Consider the following 23,220-nt stretch of genomic DNA (forward strand, 5'->3'; position numbering starts at 1 on the left):
AGAAAAAAAACACTTTAAAGAGGTACTATTATGGTATTTCGAGTTTTCTGAGCTTTCTACAGTGTTATAGTGTTGAATCCTCATCAGAAATGTGAACGACACCGTTTTTTATCACCTAAACGCATGTTTGAGTTTCAGTTCCAGCACGTTCTCCGTTTGGTTTCCATGGCGACGAAAAACGCGTCGTTTTAGAGAGTTTTTTTCTGCTTGGAAATCCTTGTGACGTCCCGGGGGATAAGGTTCGGTAATTGGTTACCTTCTACTGGTTAACAAGAGCATGTACAAATACATCAGGCGGGTGGAAAACGTCGGATAAAGTTATTTCCAACGATGACTGGTGAGTTTACCAAAGAGAGACATCCTGCTGCATTCGTTGCTGTGGGTTGCTTTCCACTTTGTTTTCAGGGTCTGATTCAGGTTCCAACATGTAGGGTTGTATGTTATGTGTTGACATTGTATTTTTTATTTATTTTTTTTTATTGAGTTCATATTAGCCTAATCCTTCGGTTTATGAGATGTTACAATGACCGTGAAAGCATTTGTGGTGCGCGCTCCCGATGTAGTGCAGTGGCGGGAGGCGGAGCTTAATGCGGAAGAGTCTCAATCCACTCGTTTTGCCCACAGGCTGATCTGACAGCCTACGGAGAGGGTCAGTCTGAAGTAAATAAAGAGATTTGTGACAATAACTCGATCAATCCCAGCCCTTCTGGTCTCAGAAATAAAAATAAATTGGCCTGAAATGCACATAATAGTTCCACTTTAAAATTAAACTTTTAACTCGTGTCATTTCTGAGCAGCTGACCTGGCAAGCAGTGGTAGAGATTGGACGAGGGAAAGAAGAGCTCTGGATGGAAGCTTCTTGAATGGATTGACTTTTTCGAACCTGCAGGAACAAAAAGTGCCCTGGGGGGGCGCACAACTAATGTGATGCAGAAAATTTACCAGGCAATATACCCACTTTTTTTTCTATTATTTCTATTATTTTCTAAGTTTTAAATGTAATATTTAATTGCTCAATATGAACTAACAAAAACTCAAACCTCAAACTTTGACGTTTCTTGCAAAACTGTATTCTGCAGCTGAATTTAAAACTATCTGTATAAAATCCTTGTGGTAGTCATCTAACAAGGCACTCCTTCCATTTGTTAGAGATAGAAAGATCAATAAATGTAAGTTTCATCTAAGAAACTGAATATGTTTCAACGACAAAAGAATTGTGGGTTATGAAAAGGAAATGAGGTTATTTTTCATTGTTTCCACAAAGCAGTAATTCATTTTAAAGGAGGAATTGTACCAGAGGAATACTGATAAAATATGGTTGTAATTCACCACACACACATACAAACACACCAACCTGGTGTGTGCTGCAGAGTGACACCCTGCATGTCTTCTTTCTTCAGAAGCTCATCTCCAGCGACCCTCCTCCAACCCAAGTGCTGGTTGGATGGAGACCAACCGCATGAATTCCACTCAAATGAACAGTATGAGCCAAAGGGAAGAGCATCTGGGAAGGAAGCAGACAGTTATCAAATTTCACTGGGAAAGAGACCACAGCTGCTAAAAAGTCCATCTTCTACCCAAATGATTCATACTCCTCCACAGCACAAGTCCATGTGTCTAAACAGGCTGAATGCACATGTCTCCATGCTTTAGACTGAGCCATGTATGTAAAACTCATCTATCTGCAGGTGCAAAGCACCGATGATGTAAAATGGAAGAATGTTGCATACCATTGGTTAATGATTTAGTTTTCTTAAGACCCCAGTTTGTCATCAAACAGTTTGAATTTTTGCATATTGGAGACAGCAGGTATAGATATTGTGCTTCTTTTTGAAAAAACCTAAGCACACTATTCATGTTCACCACAGATAAACCATTACAGTTACCTGTCACATTATCAAATACTTTTAAATTTTAACATTATTTAATTGATGAAAAAATGTATATTTGATTCAAGTGTTTGAGACCTCTGCACCCCTCACATAATTAAAACATTTTTCAAAATCCTGATGTATAAAATTTGACACATCTTCTGTCTCCAGTGGTCTTATTGATACTGCAGTTAAATATAATAGCTACTGAAAGACTCATTTTCAAAATGTTGCTTTCAACGATTTTGCAATAGAATCTGTCAGTTGTCATGAGTTATAATTAGCTTCAAAAGTCATGAAAAAAATCACATTTATAAAAGCTTATGTCTTTATAGGAGGTTTCAACAAAGTGTAGCAATGAATAAATAAATTAATACATCTTTTATCATGTGACATGTCAAAATGATTGCAGTGCTCAAAGTATTCACCAGAGATTCAGAATACAAGTATAAGATGGTACACAGCAGGAAAACAGAAGGTGATGCAAATACGTATCACCTAATCATCAAATGCAAGATGCATGGCTTTAACTGGTTACCAGGTATGGAGTGAGCTGTTGTCAGAATATCCAGACCCCTTCCAGACTGCTGTCATAGTTTTTTCCCTTATTTTTTTTTGTTGTTTTTTTTGTATAGTTCGTACTTGTTTCAGATGAAATATGTTCAATAGCTTCTTGCCATGTCTTAATCCTGGGTTTTGGTTTCCTGCTTTGTTGAGTTCACCCCTTCTTTTCTATTAATTTCCTGCTTCTTAAACACCTGGTCTTAATTTGCTGTCTGCCACACCTGTACGGTACCCCATTTGGTTAGTCTTCCTCCAGTGTAGTGTAAGAGACCTCTTGGTTTCTTTTGTTCGTTGCTAGATCAATATTTGTCTTCACATTTTGTCTTAGTTAATTTCCCCTCAGGGATGAATCAAGTTTACCTAAACCTGTGGTGGAAATACTCTGGTCTTGAGAAGTTGTAATACATCTAAGAGTCAACTGTTTTCTTACAATGAGTATTTTATTATAAACTAATACAAGCACGTGCTGGAGCTTGGAGAGAGATCTCTCTGCAGATGCTGAAGTAACACCCGATTATAAACCATGCTTAACTCCTCCTAGTTGCTTGGCAGATCACAGCAAATCAATGCATATATGTCTAATATGTAATACAAACAAAACCCATAAGAATGTTCCTATACAAACCTAAAACCTAAACCTAGTTCCTTAAGTATTTAATTTTTATCAGTAGTAGATGTTTATGAGTTCTTATTATTTAGCTCTTGTTTTTCTTCCTGCCAATGTAGTGATTTAAATAAGATTCTGAAGTCCTTTTCCCCTTTTTTCCTTGAGTTTGTGTCTTCATCTCTCTTGCACCCGAAACTTGTCAAACTTGCATTTCAGTTATATGACACTGTAAATCCCTTTGCATCCAGCCAAAAAATGTAGGCAAGAACTTTAAAGTGGAAAATGTTTTCTCACAACTTCAGAATATCTCAGGAATGTTACATTGACAGGCTTCCCAACACATCTTGTTGAAATGTTGCTATGAAATTACGACTTATAAGCTCCAGCAACAAGCTGTTACAAAAAGTTCAACAACAGTATGAAGGAAAATCTAATTTTCTGTGTATATATATATATTTTTTTTACTGTTCAAGTGTCCACTTATGATCACATCATCTGGAACATGCATGAATGGACTTATGTACGTTTCAGTCATTTCTCAATTGGACTCACATGGAGAAACTGTCTGAAACCGAAAAAGGAGAAAAAGTCATTAATAAAATGCCAGTTTGTGCCTTTAATATCACAAACTCCCACAATCTTACCAGAGGGCCCATTGAACTAATTGCGTTCCCACTGTAGCCCAGCGCTGTTCCCTGGGGACCAACAACTCATGGACTCTAAATAGCTCTTGCTATATTGATTTCATTGCAGCCTGAAGCGAGGCCTTTTGATTCTCAGAGCAGTGAAGTGGTTTCTTTATGCTAAATGATTGATGTTTCCAAAGAGGAAGTGGAAGCTTGTCATATTTCAAGGTGTGAGGTTGGTGCAAATGAAAAGTACTCCAAGAAAATACATCCTTGCAAGACCAACCCCCCATGTATGTTATGAAGCAAGAAGAAAGACGTATTCTATAAAGGCCTTAAATCATTGATCAAAGAAATAACATCTAACATTTTGTAGAGCCAGTGCTAAAAATTTACAGCTCTTCAGCAACTCCTGTCTCTGTTTTAGGGCATTTCTTCAGCCATTGTCATACAAGACTTAAACATCTCTTGCTAACATTCTCAGAACACTCAGGTGGAATTCATTAAAATCGTTCATCATCATTGAACCTACTGTGCACTCTGTGATTTTATTAAAAAGAAAAGCAGGAAACATAGCCTCACCACACACGAAGCCCTCGTCTTCTCCAAGGGGACAGTCTGTGTGGAAATTACAGACTTGGCTCAGGGCAATGCAGCCGTCCGAGTTTTCACAGAGGAAAGATTCTTCACATTCTCCATTCAGGGCGACGACATCACCTTCTGCAGCACAACAATCACACAATTACATAACGGAAATTGTAGCTCTCTTGTGTAATTTTAATAAGGTTTAGGGTACTGATTAGATAAAATTTGCAAAGTATGAAGCAATTCTCAATTGAACAGAGACAGGGAGGAGGGCGGGGGGGGGGGGGGGGGGGGGGGGGCTAACATCCATATATAACTTTATTTATTCCACTCCTCGGTTACAGTCAGCAGCACAAAAGCAGATTACTAAAGCACTTACGTTAACTTAAGGCTACAGTTGTGTAACAGCCATTGTTCGGGATAAAGTACATTCTTTCTATGATGCACCCTCATCCTCACCATGAGAGCCATTTCGGTGATTGTAATGATTAATAATTATGAGAATGAATCATTTTCATTTTTTTTAGAGGTAAGAACAAAAATTGCTTGGTTAGGATTAAAAACATCATGGTAAAACATATTTTATGTCACAAATCACCATCATAAAATATTGACAAACTTTAAATGCAGTAGGTTTCATGGCTGGTACAGTTAGCATTTCATTTTACATGAAATTACAGGCCCTTTATGCCTGTTTTTTCCTTTTTCTTTTTCTTTTTTTTTCAAGTGGAAGAGCAAAGGTATGTTGAACCATGCTAAACTATCATTTATAAAATTGCTTCCAGGTCAGCAGTATGGTTTCTGAAAGGATTTTTCTTTGTATGGTGTCCATGTTATATTTTTCATCAAAAGTTAGGTACAAATATGTTTCTTCTATAGCCGGAGTAATTGATGAGGAATCCTCTTTCTTCATTATAACAGGTGTTTGTTAAACCCAGTGTAAAGAGAGCTTTGGATAATGGGAAATATGTTCCTGTACATTAAGTGTACACATATGACAGATGCATTACAGAAAGTAAAATTATTTTCTACTGAGGATGATTTTTAGTGTTTAAGGCGCAAGGAAATAAGTTACGATCACATGCGGTCACTTGAGACACGTTTAATGTGAACTGACACGCTCATAGTTGTCCATTTGTGACTGAAATGCCCATGATGCTTGTTAATGACAGGTGTGAAAGAGGCCTGAGAGAAAAGTCAGTGAAATAAACATTCTGTGTGAAAGATTGGGAGAATAAATGGTCAAAGCTGCGGAAACATGGCCTCAGAGACCAACAAATGTTAGAAAAAGACCAACTTTGAATGTCAAGTAAAAGTAGCTGCGTCATAGTAAACTGGTTGGAGACTGGGTGAAAAAAATAACTTCCTCTCAACATTTCAATAACTTTAACTTTGATAATAACTACTTAAAAACAATGTATTTCCAGATGTGTCTATATATACATCAAAAGCAAGTTTCCAGTTAAAATAGAAGAATGAAGATGATCCGCTTGCTCTGAATTTTACAACACCTGCTTTGACTGAGATGCTCTAATTGTAGATGTATAGGACACAAATAACTCACCTGATTCACAGTCTATAAAGTTCAGAGAGTCCAGAGCCATGTTGGCACCATCTTGAGACTCGCAGTAAGTGTAAAGCAAGGTCACCTGAAAGGGCTCATCCACCATGCCAATCGCAGTCTCAAGAACATCCCATTCAGCCCTGGGTTACCCAAAACATCTGGATTTAGTTTGATAATACAATAAAATATGCATTCAAATATGGAGACGTCTTTTCTTCTCATCTTCAGCATATTTGCAGCTGCTATTTTTAACAGAACTGAAATGTAATTTATCATTACCAACAAGATGGTTTATTTCGATGTATGAAAGAATTGTTGGAAGTGCTGGCAGCATCTGTCTCTAAGCAACGGCCACCTGACCATGTTTTAATAATTCTGAACCCCCAAAACTTTTAGTGGAAAAAAACCCATTTAATTAGGAACATTTTCATAGATGAAAAATAAAGGAAATAAAAAGAGCTCCGTCTTTACAATGTTTTCTTGGACAATTCAAGATGTTTTACAATTCAAGATATGTTTAACTGACATGTTGTGCAGCTTTTCATGTCATGTGCCTGCTGCTATTTTCCACATGAAGTCAGCAGAAATATCTGTGGTAACACAAAATAGTTGTGGCAGATATCATCTGTTTGTCCTCTTTTACAAAGCTGGGTCACAGCAGCGTGATTTGAGCTGCCATCAAGCCGCAGATTTCCCTTTAATGACGGCTGTTAAAATCTAAAACGTACCACTTTGATTATGTAAAAGGACACTTTCCACACTCCACACATCATAAATCCTTCTCAACGAGTCCTCTTTAAAATACTCATACATCAAAATGATTTCAAACCTGCAAAAAAAAAAAAAAAAAATCTTTTGAATCATGAATGTTTAATTTCTACAACCATTCTGAGATCGGCATGTTTGCTCATGTCAGCACAAGATGAACCAACACGTCATACTGGTATGGTCATGCTGGAAGGTAGCTGTGCTTTTTTCTGTTGAGTCGTTTGTACGGTATAAATGAGTAGCTTAATAAATGAAAACACTGTCTGTGTGTCCCTCATAATGAAATTGTGAAGTCCATTACTGCCCAGACACTCGGATAGCCAATGTAGAAACTTATTGAACATGCCCATCCATCCCTCTTCTGTCCCCACCAATTACATATAAATTAATTTCCACCTGCATCTTGAGAGCAGAAGGCTTTTAGCCATTCTAAAGATGGCTGTACTTCAGTGTTAGATCAATAGGAAATACCTGACCACATTTCATTTTCAAAACTACACTTAGAGGACTGCTACCCTTCTCCGTAGTCACAATTCTGTCCATTCTATCCCATGCTACAGTTTACGTATTTAACTTGGGGCCAGATCCTCTAAAACTGATTAGCTTCTTCGGTCTTGCTCTATTTGAATGCTTGTCAGCTTTCATTGTTGTGAATCTGACTTCCCCTTCTTTTTTTTTTTTTTTTTTTTTTTTTTTTACAAAAGAGCTCCTTGGCTGATAAACCAGTTAGTTTTACACAAGATGGAATAATAGTGTGCTGAATTATTGATGTACACAAGCAGGTTGCTGTCATACACAAGCAGGATTTCATAATTGTGGAAAGGCTGTTGCAGTGTGTTTGCTGACCTGTGGTTGTCTTTTCTCCTGTGGTTTAAAACTTCGGAGTGAACAGCTAAATCTGACAGAACTGGCTTGATCAGGACTGTGAGGTTCCCCATCATTGACCTGCTCTCATACAGGGCCACCTGCAGGATGCAGTGCGTGTTGCTTTCAGGCAAGACCGGACTCGTTAAGTGGTATTCACATTTCCCAGCGGCACCAGCAGCAGATGAAGAGCTTAGGAGAAGAAAATGCCCTGAGGTAATAAAACAAAGTGGAAACGTCATGCTTGACAGTTTTATGGTTGCTTCATAATCTTGTCTGTCCTTTAAATCATTACACAAATGCTTGAGCACTGAGGCAAATCTCAGACCTTTACATGATTTCAAATTCAAACTAAATGTCTGAGGAAATGCAACTTGTTGAAAAGTAGAAGATTAAAAAAGTTTATTTAATAGTAGTTTTGCCACGTGTCTTCTCTAATAAAGTCTTACCATCAGATCTTCCCACAGAGTGGTCTGTTGCAGGCATCCTCTTGGTACCATCTTGCTGCTGTGGTGACACCACTAACCAGTCATGATGAGTGGTGTTATGTGATAAAGTCCAGAAGCACGGTGACTCAAAATCACAGGAGGTAACTGCAAAATAAGTTTCAAAGATGGAGGCCTTCCCAGCAAAATAACAAAAGACAGAGCAAATAATGCAGCAACTGCAATTCATATGGTGACAAAGCTGGCTTGTTTGTTAGCTGCACGCATGACTGAATAACATCTGCCCAAACTGAACTGTTTTATTCAGCATGGTTGTTTTATACCATAAATGCCTGACACTGGAGTTATGTTATGTGTGTTAATTATTATGATAAAATAAAAAGCTGAACATTGGTTATTTCAAAAGCGACTTGTTTCTTAAACTTCGCAGAAAAGGAACAAGATTTATGATAAGACCAAGCTGATCTGTTTAAATGAAAAAGAAGGCATGACTGGTGAGTTATTGGTTGTTTTTTAGTGGGTAATAAACAATATATTTAATGTATCTCATGACAACAAAAACAGGATGTTGAAAAACGCTCCATGTGTCATGTTTAGTAGAGTGGGCTGTCCAGTGGGCAGTGGGCAAGACACTTTACCCTCTCTGCCTGTGGATAAATGTTTGGTGGTGGTCCGACAGGCTGCTGACATATTGGCTGCTATATATCTGTAAGTCTACCCCTGGGCACCTGTAGCTTATCATCAGAAGGTGGGATTGAATTATGAATGTAAAGTGCTTTGAGTGCCTTGAAAAGTGCCATATAATCTATTTGATATTACTATTAGATAGATAATAATAATTACAATTAGTATTATAATTTATTACAATGTATTGTTATAATTAGAATTTTGTCAAAAAACAAATAGCAACCATTCACAACTTTCTCCTTAATGAGGACCACTTGAGATAATATTCTATTTAGAGGTTAACATAAATTTAAGGCAAAAAGAGTTAACAAGAAGCCGATAACAAATGCATGTTATTATGAGGAGTGTCAGCCATGTTACAGTGAAGAAGCCTGCTGGTGTGGAGAAGGATGTGCCTTTTTATAAAAATTCTTTAAGCTAACAGTATCGCTAAACTGAACGAAACTGAATGAAACAAAACGAAACGAAACACTTCAATAACAGTATCAGTCCTAAATTATTATCTGGTTTTACTCAAAGTAAGACTTGGACTAAGTGTATTTTTTGGCATGTGCCTAAATTACCACCAGAAAATAATTACAAACCAAAATCCATTTAATAGTCGAGTGAACCTGTCTTTGGGGTTTCTGGGATTGTGTGTCTATGTGTTAGTTTTAATTAACTGAATAGGATGGGAGGACACGTTGCAGACATTTAGTGATGACTGAAGAGGAAACTACCTCTGCAGGAATCCCTCTGGGTATAAAGCGCAGAAATATGAGTCACATAATTAAATTGTTATTTCATTGAAACCTACGCTCATTACTTTAAACCCGCTAAAAATAGCCCACCTTTATCACAAAACATGTTTCTTTGCCAAACAGTTTAGTTGGTGTCAGCATGAGACTTTTGGGACACTTTGTTCTTTCAGCTTCATAATATAACAGTAATTTGCTCCCAACACCTCAAGTCGAACTTGCACTTCAGATTCAAAGAGGAGAAGATAGTTTCTGCTTGTGGATATTTACCAATATGCATATTCATCATTTTAAAGTCATTTTCAAACTTTTTTTTTCGGGTTTTAATCGTCTTGTCAGATGTGAAATGCAAAAAATTTAAATTCCTCTTTACCAAACAAATATATCCAGATGCATTTGTCATGGGAAGTAATTAAACAGGTCATCATGGAAAAACGTAATTAGTAGTTACATAACGCTTACTTTGGCTGTCATCTTGCGGAAACAACGGATCTGAGGCGTTCTCCTCCACAAATCTGTTAGATAGAGTTTGGCAGGTGCTGCTCACTGGAAGAAAGACAGAGAAAGGCTTGTGTTATTATCACAGTATCACGGTAGCACACCAGGAAAACAAGAATTTTCTTTTTTCAACACACTTGACAAAAATAATGTGAGCTTGTACTGTAGCACTTACAGCGCATATCTGAGGCCATTCTCATTTGCTGTACTCAAAGCATTATGAAGGCCATTTTTCTGAGTTTGTGGTTCAACCATTTCAATCAATCAGCTAGAGTCCATTTATAACACACTTTTCATACAAACTTCTAACCCAAAGTGCTTTACAGAAATAATGGGAAAAAAAACCAATCCAAAAAGTCTCCCATCCACATTTTCTCTCTCCTTCTCTCTCAGTAACACACACAGAAAAGATTTGTTCTAAAACTACAGTATAAAACATTCCTGCCATTCATGTTTTAATATCAGATTTAAAAGGGCATTAGTAGGCTCAGGGTCATCTGGACACACATCCATGAGTTTTATCAGCATAGCAGTGGAATATCAAGTTTCCTTCTCCTGATGACACCCTCTAAGGGTAAAATATAAAATTAACAAGTTATAACTTTGAAATTTATAACTCATAACATCACAGAAATATGGCAAAATCTATTACATAGTTTTAAAATAAAAAACTAGCTATTATTAACATTAAATAAGAGGAAAAACTCCCCACAATTCAAGCTTCCTTACGTCTTTCCTTTCTGACTTGTCCGGCTTAGATTTAAAATATTTGTTTTTCATGCAAAACTTTAAAAAGAAAATGAGCAAAAACAATTTGAACTCCTCTTCTAAAAATTTCTGTTCCTGTAAACTATTCAGTGGAAAATGAAGCAATCCTTGTCAGGTTGCAAAAGAAGTCTGCAGATATTAATTCAGTTTTTGATTATAGTCTCTAATTTGTCTTTATGCTGCCACATCTCAGTTGATTGCAGAAGATTAATCTGCTTTTTCTTCTGTGGGTAATGAAGATTTCTGTTTAGTGGCTGAAAAAAAGAGATCTATTTTCCTTAGTAAAGTTGCGTACTGTCCTGTGCAGTGAAATACAGCGGCGTCATTGTGTAAATGATCACAGGTGGCTAATTGTGAAGGTGAGGATATATAAGGCCTGTCTGATGAAATTTACAGGGTTTAAACAGGGTTTTTGCTGCTTCAGTTCCATTTTACATCTCGAAGGGTTTTAAGATTAATTCCATTTTCTACAACATAATAAATCTAATTTTATTTTCTTTGTCAGAGATGAGGACTTGAGGATTGTTGCATTTCCAGTGACTTGATACACAACTTGGACTCACACTTAAAAGACTTGACTTGGACTTAAAGACTGTCTTACGACTTCACCTGAACTTGCAAAGAAGGACTTGTGAACATCTACATTGTATACAGTTTTCATTTCATATTGTCACGGGTAAATGGCAGTATGGTTGGGATACATTTCTTGTAGAGGTTTACTGGTTGTGTAAATTAACTTAAGTTAGACTGTTGGGTGGACGTGCTGCATCTCTAATGTAGGACTTATATCCGTGGTTTAATTCATGTTTACAAGTTTAGCCCTTAAAATTCCCTTCACACACTAATTATTGTAAATTATTACAGCAGCTTTGAGACTTTACCACATAATTCATTACCAGGTAGGAATGAGCATGTTTGTTTGTTTTTTTTGGTTTTATTTTTGAAGTATTGTTTAGGTTAGACTGTTGATCAGTAAATCCAACCAGAGATGCACTTAAGTTTTTGTTGAGTATGCTGAATGCATTTGTCTTGAGTCTGTTTGTGGCTCTGAGCTCGAGGCTCTTTTGAGACTGATTTGCTCATGTGAGTCAGCATGTTGAGTTTCATCAGTGTAAGGACACGCTGCTATGTGTTCTGTAGGTACCACATTTGTGGCTGCCAGTGCTGATTAGTCTTGAGGGGAGTGTATTGTGTTTCTGTGTGTGTGTTTCGTAGTTTGTGGTTTGTGTGGTATTTTTCTACTGGTATGATACTGTGAATGCGACCATTTGTGTTGTGGTGATGACGGCTCATTTGGGGTTTACTGCTGATTTTGTGAGTGGCCATTTTGGTTTGTAGCTGTTAAGCTTCATTTTCTGTTTCTGTTTTGTGTCTTCAGAGTAGCAAGTTTCATTTTATGATCCTCATAAGAAAATGCATCCATAGCTGTATATGCAAGTTCTGCTAAATTATTTGGTGAGAAAAGTTAGTTTTACTGCAGCTGTCTCTGTGTTGTGAATGTGTAACCAAAACATATCCATGCAGTGATCAAAATCAATGTGTTTTGACAAATCTGTTTTTGCCTGTGGGGTCAAACTTCTGTCTGAGCTTTGATGCTTCAGTGGGTGAATTTATGCTGCTTGTTATGCAGGTTTAATGGCTCAAGCACAGAACCTGGGGCTGTATTCCTAAATATTTTGAGAATCCCTACAGATGCTAATTCTCTCCTAACTTTGCCGAAAAATTTCTTGCGAGCAGTCTTTGCTTATGATTCCAGAACATTCTCAGAAACGTCTTAGTGTGGAGGTGTCGCTGACCCTGTAGGTATGAAATAAAATTTCAAAAGCTGCATTGGTTGATCCTAAAAAACAGATGAATTTATATTTTGGTGATAATGGCCACATAATGGACTGTCAAATCAATAAACTTAATCATATAATTAAACTCTGTTTAGACTGTGTAATTATAAGCATTTTTAAATGAAAAAATTATTAAAATAAAATTATCCTACAAACTGTGTGAAAACTTAGGAAATCACATGCTAATAGTTCTATTTTCTTTCTTGCACTATTTTTTCACATGCTGGCAATTTTCCCACTATCAACGTTTTAACTCCATTTTGAACTAACATTTAGCATTTTACCTGTTGCTTAATACCTCCGTGTACTTTGTACAGTATACTTTCATTTCAGGTACGATAGTATTGTGGTGTTGGGTTGGTGAAGTAAGAGCATCTCTAATGAGATGAACCACGGACATGATACCTCAATGATCCTCTGGAGCATTTAATTAATTCACTGTCATCTAGTGTTTAGAAAATATCTCTCCTGTCTTTTCTGTCTGATATTTTCTCCTCTGCTTAGAGAACTCTGAGGAGTTCTATTTTAGAGACCTATTTTAGGGCGGGATGTTATGCCCCTTTTGCTAGATGGAAAACCAAATGGAATATATAGATTATCCATGAAGAAGATGGGTGCATCTTCTGCTCTTTCTGAGATTTAAAAAAACGATTAGTCCGAATACAACAGTTCTTCAGTTGTAACAAAGATCAAAGTGATCAGCCATTTTTTTCATTCCTAGATGCTACAACATGCATTTCTTTCACTGCACAGGTTATTTCCAAACAGAGATTTCACAAACTGATGCATGTTTGGAAACTTATGTCTTCATCCAGTGCCTGCATCTCAACGGCAAGAGGTTTTTGAGTCTTCAATGTAATGTTACTCTTACTTGGCTGCACCTGCAGAGGTATTGAAATAATGCTACATTAAAAACCAGAGAAGTCCATGTTTCAGATTAGTGGAAAAATTAAAGAGAAGATCCGATTTCCTGGTCGGTAATTCAGTAAAGGCTTGTCAGCTTTCTCACGCTACATCACTGTCCAAAAAGGCAGACAACAAGGTAAATTCAAATCTGTGTCTAGAGAGAAGAAAACCTTCACAACATTATTTCTTTCAGGGTGAAGTAGTAAATGGTGACAACACAAACATGGAATCAACCATGTTTTGTTAGTTTTTTGCCCTACAATAAAAGATTTATTTTCTGTTGACAGATGACATTGTCAGTTTTCCTTTCATGAAATTTAAAAAGGTTAAAGAGGTTAAAGTGTAATCTTACTAGATGCTTTTAATGTTTCATGTAAAGCACTTTGAATTGTCTTGTATATGAAAGGTGCTATACAAATAAACTTGCCTTGCCTAGATACATGTAAGAAATGTGTCAACAAAGCAGTAATGTTTAAGATGATGCAAAGTATCAGAAAGACCTAGATGGACAAGATGGCAGCATGGCACTGAAAAAAATAGAAAAAATAGACACATAAATAGATTTGGACTGCTAGGACACCACAAACAGTTGGACAAGGTCTTATTTTAGATGAAGTGCCTTGACATGGCTGTTAACGTGCACTGGAAGGGTGGGGGTTGGGCAGTTTACGCGTGACACGACATTCAACAAACTAACTAGCATGACCAGTGGACAATGAGGGAGATGATCACATCTCAGTGGGTCATTGCAACTTAAATCCGGTAGTGATCTCTGAACAGTGATATTACTGTTTTATAGTGCCTGGAAGGCAAGGTCAAGGAAGTCAAGCAGGACAAATTGAATTATTAAAAAAGGCTGTTTATCAAAATCAGTTAGTGATGCTAATGATAAGGAGTTGAGGGGTCATTTTGTTGAATGGCAGCTGAGCTATTCATTGGTAAATATGGAATAAAAGCTACCATGGATAGATTCCTGATTATGGAAACTAGACAACTTTAACTGTCAAAAAAAGAGAGGGATTTCAGCCTACAGAAGAAAAAAAAACCTCATCAAGCTATTATTAACATTAAATAAGTGTTTTGGAAAATCCCCCACAATTCATGCTTCCTTTCAACTTTTCTTTCTGACTTGTTCGGTTCAGATTTAAAATAAAAAAAGGAGTGGGCGAGGGTGGGGGGGGACAAAACACTCATATATTCTCTTTTATGAAAAAGATATCAGTTTCATCATCAACCAACACAGCTGCCATTTTCTTTGATCACAGTGCCTGCTGTACTGTGTAGCACAGGCTTTTGAACAGCGCTTCAGTGCTGTTGGTACTATTAAAAGAGGCAAAGACATTAGACTGCAGAGTTCAAGCTTTTGTTTGTAGTTTAGTTAAATCCAAGTGATAGAAGCAGATCCTGAACAGGTCCAAAACCTTGCCTTTCCCTAACACAAAAGGTAGTTAACTAGCTGTCACCACTAATCACGTCTCCATTTCTGACTGCCTCACCCTTCACTTTCTCCTCAAATGGTTCTTTTTTTCTGCAACTGGGAAAGACAGCTATGCCTGTTTGAGGAGCTTTTTGGAAACCATGTAAATACTGGCTGCTTGTCAGTTCAAATAACCTTAGAGTTGCAGCTTGAGAAGATTTCAAAGCAATATTCCGATAATAAAACCAAGTATTTTACTTTTTTTTGTTGCTGGCTTTGCTCTGACAACATGTGAGTTCTGCATCATTTCCACATCTGTGTGTTTGGGTCAGTGATTTAGTTACAATTGTTTTGTTTTACACACACACACACACACACACACACACACACACACACACACACACACACATACATGCATACATATATATATATATATATATATATATATATATATATATATATATATATATATATATATATATATATATATATATATGATCTGCTGTTTTAAAATGTCTAAGACCCCTGATGGAAAGCAAGAGTGGTCTTTGCAGGTCTCTGTTGGCACTAAAAGGGACATTATTTGTGAAACTCAGAAAGTAGTCCCAGAGTTCAAAGTGACACCATCACAATGTTTCCTTTGTCTGACCAACATCTAACAGGCTAAATGGGCTGGACCCTCTTTCTCTTTTGCTCCTTAACCCCAAAGTGCTATTTTCTTAAGGGCTTTACTACCATACCATACCATTTTTATATCTAAAGCACTTTAAAAACAACAAACAGCTGACCAAAGTGCTGTACAGCAAGTGAATAAAAAAAAAAAACCACAAGAAAAAATTTAAGTAACAATAAAATGGTAAAATAAACAAATACATAAAAAAGAGCAGTGAAGCAGCATTAACAACTTTTATGACGGCAACAGTGTTACTACAATTCAGGAAAAACAAGCTGTCTTCATCTGACAGGGGGTTTTATGGAAAGAAGTAATGGTAACACTTGACAATAATACACAGCATTATGCTTTGTTACAAGGGAACAAGTTGGGAGGAAATCCAGACATATTGGATAGTTAACAAGTACTTACACATGAACACATCATTCATCAACAATTTCAGTCTTTGTGAGACTTGATAGAAGTAAAATCAAATGTATTGATCAGTAATAAATATTCTTTAATCAGCTTGGATCTGTTCCTGGCCTGGCTTGACAGAGGGGGCATCCCAGTACAGCTCTGTACTGGCATGCCCCTCCGAGTCACCAGCTGAGTTGTTGGGACAAAAGAATATAATTGCTAAGCTCTAATTAATGAGGAAAGATAGTTCCCCTCACCACATCCTCCTGAAAACTGACAGCAGCACAGAGCTACTACACCAATAGCCCGCTGCATCTAAACTGTGAAGGCGTGCTGTTGGAGATGTTTGATGATTGGTCGGTGGAATGACTCCTACATCCGATCACAACCCAGCTGGTAAACATTGTTAAATTTCATCACAAACTGAAAACAACAATATGCTATCCGCAGGCAATAATTATCCTGGGCTATCATTCTCTTTCACCCCTTCACCCATAAAATGGCGACCTGCATTACAATGGCATCATACAAAAGAACTCTGCAGTGTGAATCCTAAAGTAGTATGGTCAGCAACATTAAGCCACTTCCTTAAAATATTGGCAGGCTTCGCATCGTATTTGGATTTTTTTGTTCAGATTTTTTTGTGCTTTTTTTCTGCCATGACTATCCTCATTCTTTCTCCCTCTTCAGATTATGTCTGGTTTGTAATTGTGATATCCATGTTAAAATAAAATCTAAAAAAAATCTATATTGTAGTGTATTATATTATATCATTGTCTAACATACATGTTGTTCATTGCAACAGCTGTGTCATTACCAGATTCCTGCCTCACACACATCTGATTTGTGTGTGAGGCAGTTGTGCAGTTGTGCTGTCTGGCAGCATGAATATCGGCTTGCAGTACTGACACGAGCCAGCATTGTCAAGTGCTCATTTGCATCTCATGCTTTGACCATATTCAAGCTTTTATGTATTTATTTTAAAAAATGCAGAACCAGTTAAGTTTTTGTACACACATCTGTTCTATAGATGTGTAGATATATGAAAACCCCTCCCCTGTAGAAAAACTATGAATTTCAGTGCAGTGAAGCACCATGGCTTCTCTACCATCTTGGTAGAGCCATCTTGAAGTCACAGGTTAGGGACAAATAGCACCAACCTGGAATAGGAACGTATTTTTCCTCTGAGTCAGGACGCAACATTTGAGATGTCAGTACCACTTGTAGTCCATTGCTGTCTTAATTAAAACCCTTACATATATTTTGTGTCAAGTTTGTAGTTGAAAAGCTGTGTGTTGTTGTTTTCAATAATGATGTTGTAGCAGAGGGCATGTTTTGTTAAAAAAAAACGTGTCAGTCTATGGCGTTTATCATAATCATAGTTGTAATCATTTCTTCCTTTATACACAATAAGTAAATGTTCACAAACTGGCTATTTTGGAGGTGTAAATTTTTTTCTTTGACTTGGTGCAACTGAAATGGCAACTACTTGGTAATGAGGTCACCTCGTCTCGATTGCTTTGAATTACAAGACAAGTAGAATGCACCATTACTACCCTGGTAAGCTGGGAAATTTGTTCAGTTGTTATTCACAAAAATGTAGGACCATGTATATGCATCAACAATCCAGGAACTGTTTTCACCATAAAAAAGTGGGCAATTAAAGCAGAGCATCCAAAAAACTGCATGTGTACTTTTTGGAAAGCAGAGATTGGAAGTACGTTTTCAACAAGTCATCTCCATGCCTTGAATTTGTTCTGCTCTGAAACAGGTAATTCCAATGAGAACAGTGAATTAAGCAGAGCAGAACAAATACACAGCATGGAGATGACTTGCTGAAGTGTTGTCAGGGCTTTTTGATACACAGCAGTTACCGCTGTTGCAATAGGTGTTCAAAAAGGTGAGGTGCTAGAATGCAATATTTGTTTTAAACGTTAGATGGGAGTAATTTTTAAACAATGTCCAAAGAAAATGTCCACGTTTTTCAGCTCTTGTAATTTCTTGTGGCTGTACAGTGATCAGCACAGCTAAGGTTTCTAAAAGGGCTCCATTCAGGAGTTGGAGAAACATTCATTCTTCAACACAGCACCATCAAAGACTGCCTCGGACAAGGAGGCAGGTCTTGTGTCAGTCATCTGACCAAATTATAAGCAGAATTATTTAAGTGCATAAAGTCAATGTACTGTTCTGGAGTTCAGTTCTCACTGAAGATAAGGCGCAAGAGAAGTGGTTTCTTTGGTAAAATTGGTGCAGTCGTGACACAGAAGTGATATAAAACTGTTAATGCTGCTAAAACTCCAATTCAACAACGTCAATTTGAGTTATGTATGGATGGTTGGACAATATCCAGCGAATAAATCCTCAGTTCTTTATCACTGACGAAGCAGCACTTAATAACATTCTCTCACACTGCATTGTTTGTCTGCAGTCAGGAAAAATGGATTAGCAAAACAGGCCAGATAAAACATTAACTTAATGTGCAGCACATGACAAAGATGTTTTTCTAAGACTGAAACACTTACAGGAGTGCTGACAGTATGGTCATTCCATAAATTACTTCAAATTGATAATGACTAATGCTGCAGTTGTGATTATGTTTTATTGTGCCATTTGTCTGCTGCTTTGTTAGAAAATGATCAGAAAGCTGGCAAAGTCCACAGAAAATGATCATTAATAAAGGAGGATAGAGCTCAAAAGAGTCAAAGCTGTTTTTAACATGAAAAAAAACTGAAAACAAAAAAGAAGTTTGACATTTTAGGGGAAAAGAAAATTGTTACAACTAAAACCTTAAAATTTTCAGCATAAAAAATCAATTCCTGATTGTCTCCACATTGTGACATGTATGTATGTCACAATCTGTCCCTTAAACAGTTAAAGTAAATACTACGACAAGCAGAAAGCTGGAGGACAAAGAAGAAATGTGACTAAAATAAAGACATTTAGAAACGGTCGTGTGAGAAAAAGACAGACAAAGATAGTATCTGTGGAAGACAGAAAGGAAGAGCTGTGTTATTTCTTCTACTTTTTCAAAGCTGCTTTTAGCCATTTTGTTGGATAGAAGCACTGAAAAAGTAAGGAAGAGAAGGAGATTTACGCAATGCTTTCTTTTAATAAGCACGATATAATTACAATTATGCAGTCCACTAAACCAGTGCATGCTGATTTTGCTTAAGTTTTTAAGATTTAAAAGGGTCATCACCCAGAAATTGCACTTTTTCAAGTTAAAACGTGTGTATTGGCGCTGACTGAAAGTGGTAACATCCCCGGAAGCCTTTCTTTGGAAGACGGTCGAATTTTTCTGTCTGGGTGCTTTCTTCACAGCAAAGCTGTCCACAAAGCTGAAGTCTCGCAAACACGTTTTTTTTTTTTTTTTCTTTTTTATTTGCCCCCGAGATTTCGTCAACCCGGGGAGGTAATTGCACAAACCCACCTCTGGTCAAGGCCTAAACACACCCCTCTTCTACGCCTAAATACACCTGCTGGGCCTGCCTCAGTCACAGTTATCAACAAAGTGTGAGAAGATGTGGAAAAAGTGGTCCCAAGTTCATTGCTCAGTATCTGTTGCCAAAAACCAACACCAAAATGTTCTTTTCTCTCCCTTTGTTAATGGACCAAACAACCAGAGAAAGATAGATTTTTTTTGTTGACAATGCACCGCCATCTCTGCCAACAGTGGCCTGATGGTGCATTTTGCAAACATTTGGGAAAATACCAGGTGAAGACGGCATCAACCCTGCTGCGGTTAGAAAGAGGGGCATTTGCGACTTTAAGCGGCTCACTAGCAATGCAGTCGGTAAGTTTTGCTACTGATATAAAGTTATTTCTTTGCCGTGACTGAGACGTGACTTAACCTGATTGAGATAATGCTAACACGGATGCTAATGCTAACGCTAACGGGACAAGCCTAAAGGTTTAACCTCCTGCTGTGTCCAAATGAGCCCCGTGTTTTATTTTCTCATTTCTATCTTATGCTCTGCCATGTAAATGTTTGTAAAAAACTTCTCTATTTCTCATTTTTCATGCCTGCTACCACACAGTAAGTAAAGTATTTTCCGACTGACTATTTCTAACTTCGGATTTTTAAAAAAACAGTACATTCATAGCTGAATGGTCCAACACAGAATAAAATTGAGATGTATTAACATTAACGACATGCCTCATTATCAACATGCTATCTGACTTTTCTGGCAAGGTGAGCAGACATTAAAATGACGACTTTACCACTCAGACAGTTTGTTTAGTGCTTCTTCCACCATCTTGGTATCATCTCTCTCAGGGTCAAAGTCGGCTTCAAACATAAATGGTTGAATTCGGAAAGCTGCTGCTGTCAGTTAGCTTGCTATCACTAGTTGCTGTTTTTAGCAACAGACGTACTGGGCCTGCCCCCCCCCCCCCCCCCCCTTCCAGATCAGTCAGCCTGCACCTCATTTACATTATTTAAACTAGCATCTGTTTATCAAGATCTCACATGAAATCTCACAAGAAAAGTTTTGTTATGAATAAATTGTCACAACAAGCACTTTTTAAACATTTTTTTGGTTTAATAACTTTTTAAACAATTTTTTAAAAATACTGAGAGGACAGTGGAGACATGAAAAGACCAGGTTATGACTCCTTTAAAAAATGTGTTTGAAACCCAATTACTCTGAGAGCAACAGTCTGGACAAATAAAATGGCACTAAAGCATTATCTAGTTGCAACAGTGTGTTTCTAGGCTTAATTTTTGCACATCTCCTTTTGACAAGGTAACAAAAAGCTGAAGTCACCATAACTGCTTTATAAATGAGATAAAATTAGATTTTAAAAAATTATTTGCACATCACATATATATGCTGATAAGAGTCAAACTGAATGATCAGTACATTCCTTTTCTGCATATGCAATCAAAACGATGGCAACATATAAGATGAACAAAAGCTATGCTTCAAATAGAAAGACCAAGTAAAAACCCTGCAAAGGATCAAAGATCTGTGAGTTTTTCTGTCTCTGCAGCTATAAAGTTTTAGTGCCGTCTCTGATCTACAATGACAACTGAGACTGATCACACAGTGACTCCCTTCAAAGTCAACACAAAATTAATAGGGTTGTAATTTTCGACCTTTTTGGATATTTCCAGCTTCTGTAACACTTTAATGCCAAAACTTGCTTTTTTTCTTTTTAATTTTATTGTTTCAAACTAAGACGATTAAATGTATAATCAAATGTTGATCAAGTAATATCATTAATGTCTCTCACAATCTAAAACTAAAGTCTATCCCTCTTCTCTACTGTTTCTCTTGTCACATGATATCAATGCCTGTGATATAATGCTGACAGCTAACTGTAGATCAGTGCTCCTCATTGCCCGGCGTGAAGCAGCCACTGGCTTTCTGAAAATGCTTTCTAAACAAGTCATAATGATCCTCAACGGTGCAGTTCTCTCCACAAACAAGAGCTGCAGGCTGCTTGCAAAAACTTTGCTGTCGTAACGGCCCTAACTGACCCTGTCAGAGTTGCCAGGTTTGGCTTATTTCAGCTTCACCAAACTCTGCCAAAGAGCTGCTCCGTTGGTAGCTTTGTATATAGACTGAAAAAGAAACATCCACATTCTGGAGGCATTATTGTATTTTCACCATATACTGTTGCATAAAAATGCCATTACTCCATGCAAGGAGTAATGTAGGATACTAATGTAGTAATGTAGTATGTAGGATAACAATTCCTTGCTCAAAAATGTTACTGATTTGCTGATATTGAGTGCAGCTCTTGTTGAATTAACACTGATCACTGGTGCAGATGATAGGTAGGCATTGGTAAATGATGCTGAACCACTGACTCTTGAGTGATAGATTGCAAACTCAACCCCTGTCTTGGACTAAACTTTTCACACTCCTTTAACATGAATACTTCACCAACACTTACGTTGCAGCTTTGCTGACTTATGGTTATTGGGAGAAGTTAAAAGTACAGAAACTAGACTTTAGGGTTTGAAAAATATACACTGCCACAGTTTAATTCCCACAGGTCAAACCTCCCATCATGTAATGTGATCCTGTGCTAAACCAAATAACTGCCAACCACAGCACTGTTGTGTTAGACTTTCTAACCCTGGATTGGATAGACAGCTTTATTTTTTACATGTGCTTCAAAGTGAAGTGGAATTTGGACCCAAAGAGCAAAAAAATAACTTAAGAATAATCACAAAAACCCAAAGGACCCAAAGAGCAAAAAAATAACTTAAGAATAATCACAAAAACCCAAAGGGAAGGCGCTTCACTGATGGAGAATCCTACCAACAAAAATGTCCATGGCAGGATAAAGAGCTGTAAACACAATATGCAAAAAAAAAACTGGAATGGCCAGTGGTATTTAGACAGAGAAATAACAAGATGAAAAAGAGTGAGGGTAATAAAGCAAACAGGAAGGTTTGGAGTGACGAGGGAGGAGGATACAAAACAAACGTGGAAAACAAACCAACCGGCACAGTGGAAAATTTTAAAGAAAAAAGAAGGTAAATGTAATTTATTTCTTCAACTTTACTTTTTTTTTTTACATGTTCTATTAACCAAGGGCCATGACAGACAGATTACATTTATTTTAATTTTGCACAGAACAACATCAAATTTAATTGCGGTTCCTATTTTTTGTGATGCTATAATCAGCAAATGAGCCATCTCTGCTGGAATAAATTATATTGAAATAATTTGACTGATCTTTTCAAGTCTACAATGATTAAATTAAATCTGACTTTTTAAAAATGTCCAAAGTTTAAGATCTTATTTGCATTTTATTCATAAAGTTCACAGGAGAAAGTTATTCAAACTTCACTGTTTATCATATACATTTATTGTCTTTCAATAAAAATGCATCAAATTTCCCAATGAAATTAAATTTAATCTACATTGCTTTACATAAACTGAGGATTTTTCAAAAATGTTTTTATTTTTGTTGCTTTTTACAAGCCTGAAGATTTAATAAGATATAAAATGAAAACCTATCCATAAAATTAATTTTTAATTTAAATGTTTGTAAAACTTGCTAATTACATTCAAATTAAAAGCAAAATATACATATTATTTATTTATTTAGCGAGTTCCTTGTAAAAAAGACCAGATATTACAAAAGTCATTGTTTCAATAATTAGCAGAAATGTTAATAAGTTGAACTAGTGCAATGATTCATCCAGCCACCTTCATTCACTGAATATTTACCACTTTAACCCAAAGAACCATTAACAACAGCAAAACATGGCCGCAATCACATGGAAATAGAAAACTTTTGCTTTTCTGATGTATCCCAGATCCCACAGTAATGTTTGATTAAAATGAAAAATGTGCTTGGCACCAAAATTCACGAAACTTTATTATTATTAAAAGAAGAATTGAAGGAATACATTTCTATTAATGAAGCTTATGCATGAGTT

At 36.8% G+C, this 23,220-nt stretch overlaps 1 protein-coding gene across 1 annotated transcript in view; it reads right to left on the bottom strand.

Moving 5' to 3' along the window:
• Positions 1-23,220, bottom strand: part of ltk (leukocyte receptor tyrosine kinase) — a 60,277-nt gene that overhangs the window by 23,951 nt on the left and 13,106 nt on the right. The window contains exons 2-8 of the mRNA XM_079262077.1: positions 9,782-9,865; positions 7,899-8,042; positions 7,432-7,660; positions 5,818-5,957; positions 4,251-4,388; positions 1,355-1,504; positions 803-903 (exon numbers count right to left, since the gene is read on the bottom strand). Coding sequence (XP_079118203.1) covers positions 803-903; positions 1,355-1,504; positions 4,251-4,388; positions 5,818-5,957; positions 7,432-7,660; positions 7,899-8,042; positions 9,782-9,865 — 986 coding nt within the window. The remainder of the gene's footprint in view (positions 1-802; positions 904-1,354; positions 1,505-4,250; positions 4,389-5,817; positions 5,958-7,431; positions 7,661-7,898; positions 8,043-9,781; positions 9,866-23,220) is intronic.

This window comes from Telmatherina bonti, assembly GCF_933228915.1.
Source record: "Telmatherina bonti genome assembly, chromosome: 22".
NCBI lineage: Eukaryota > Metazoa > Chordata > Actinopteri > Atheriniformes > Telmatherinidae > Telmatherina > Telmatherina bonti.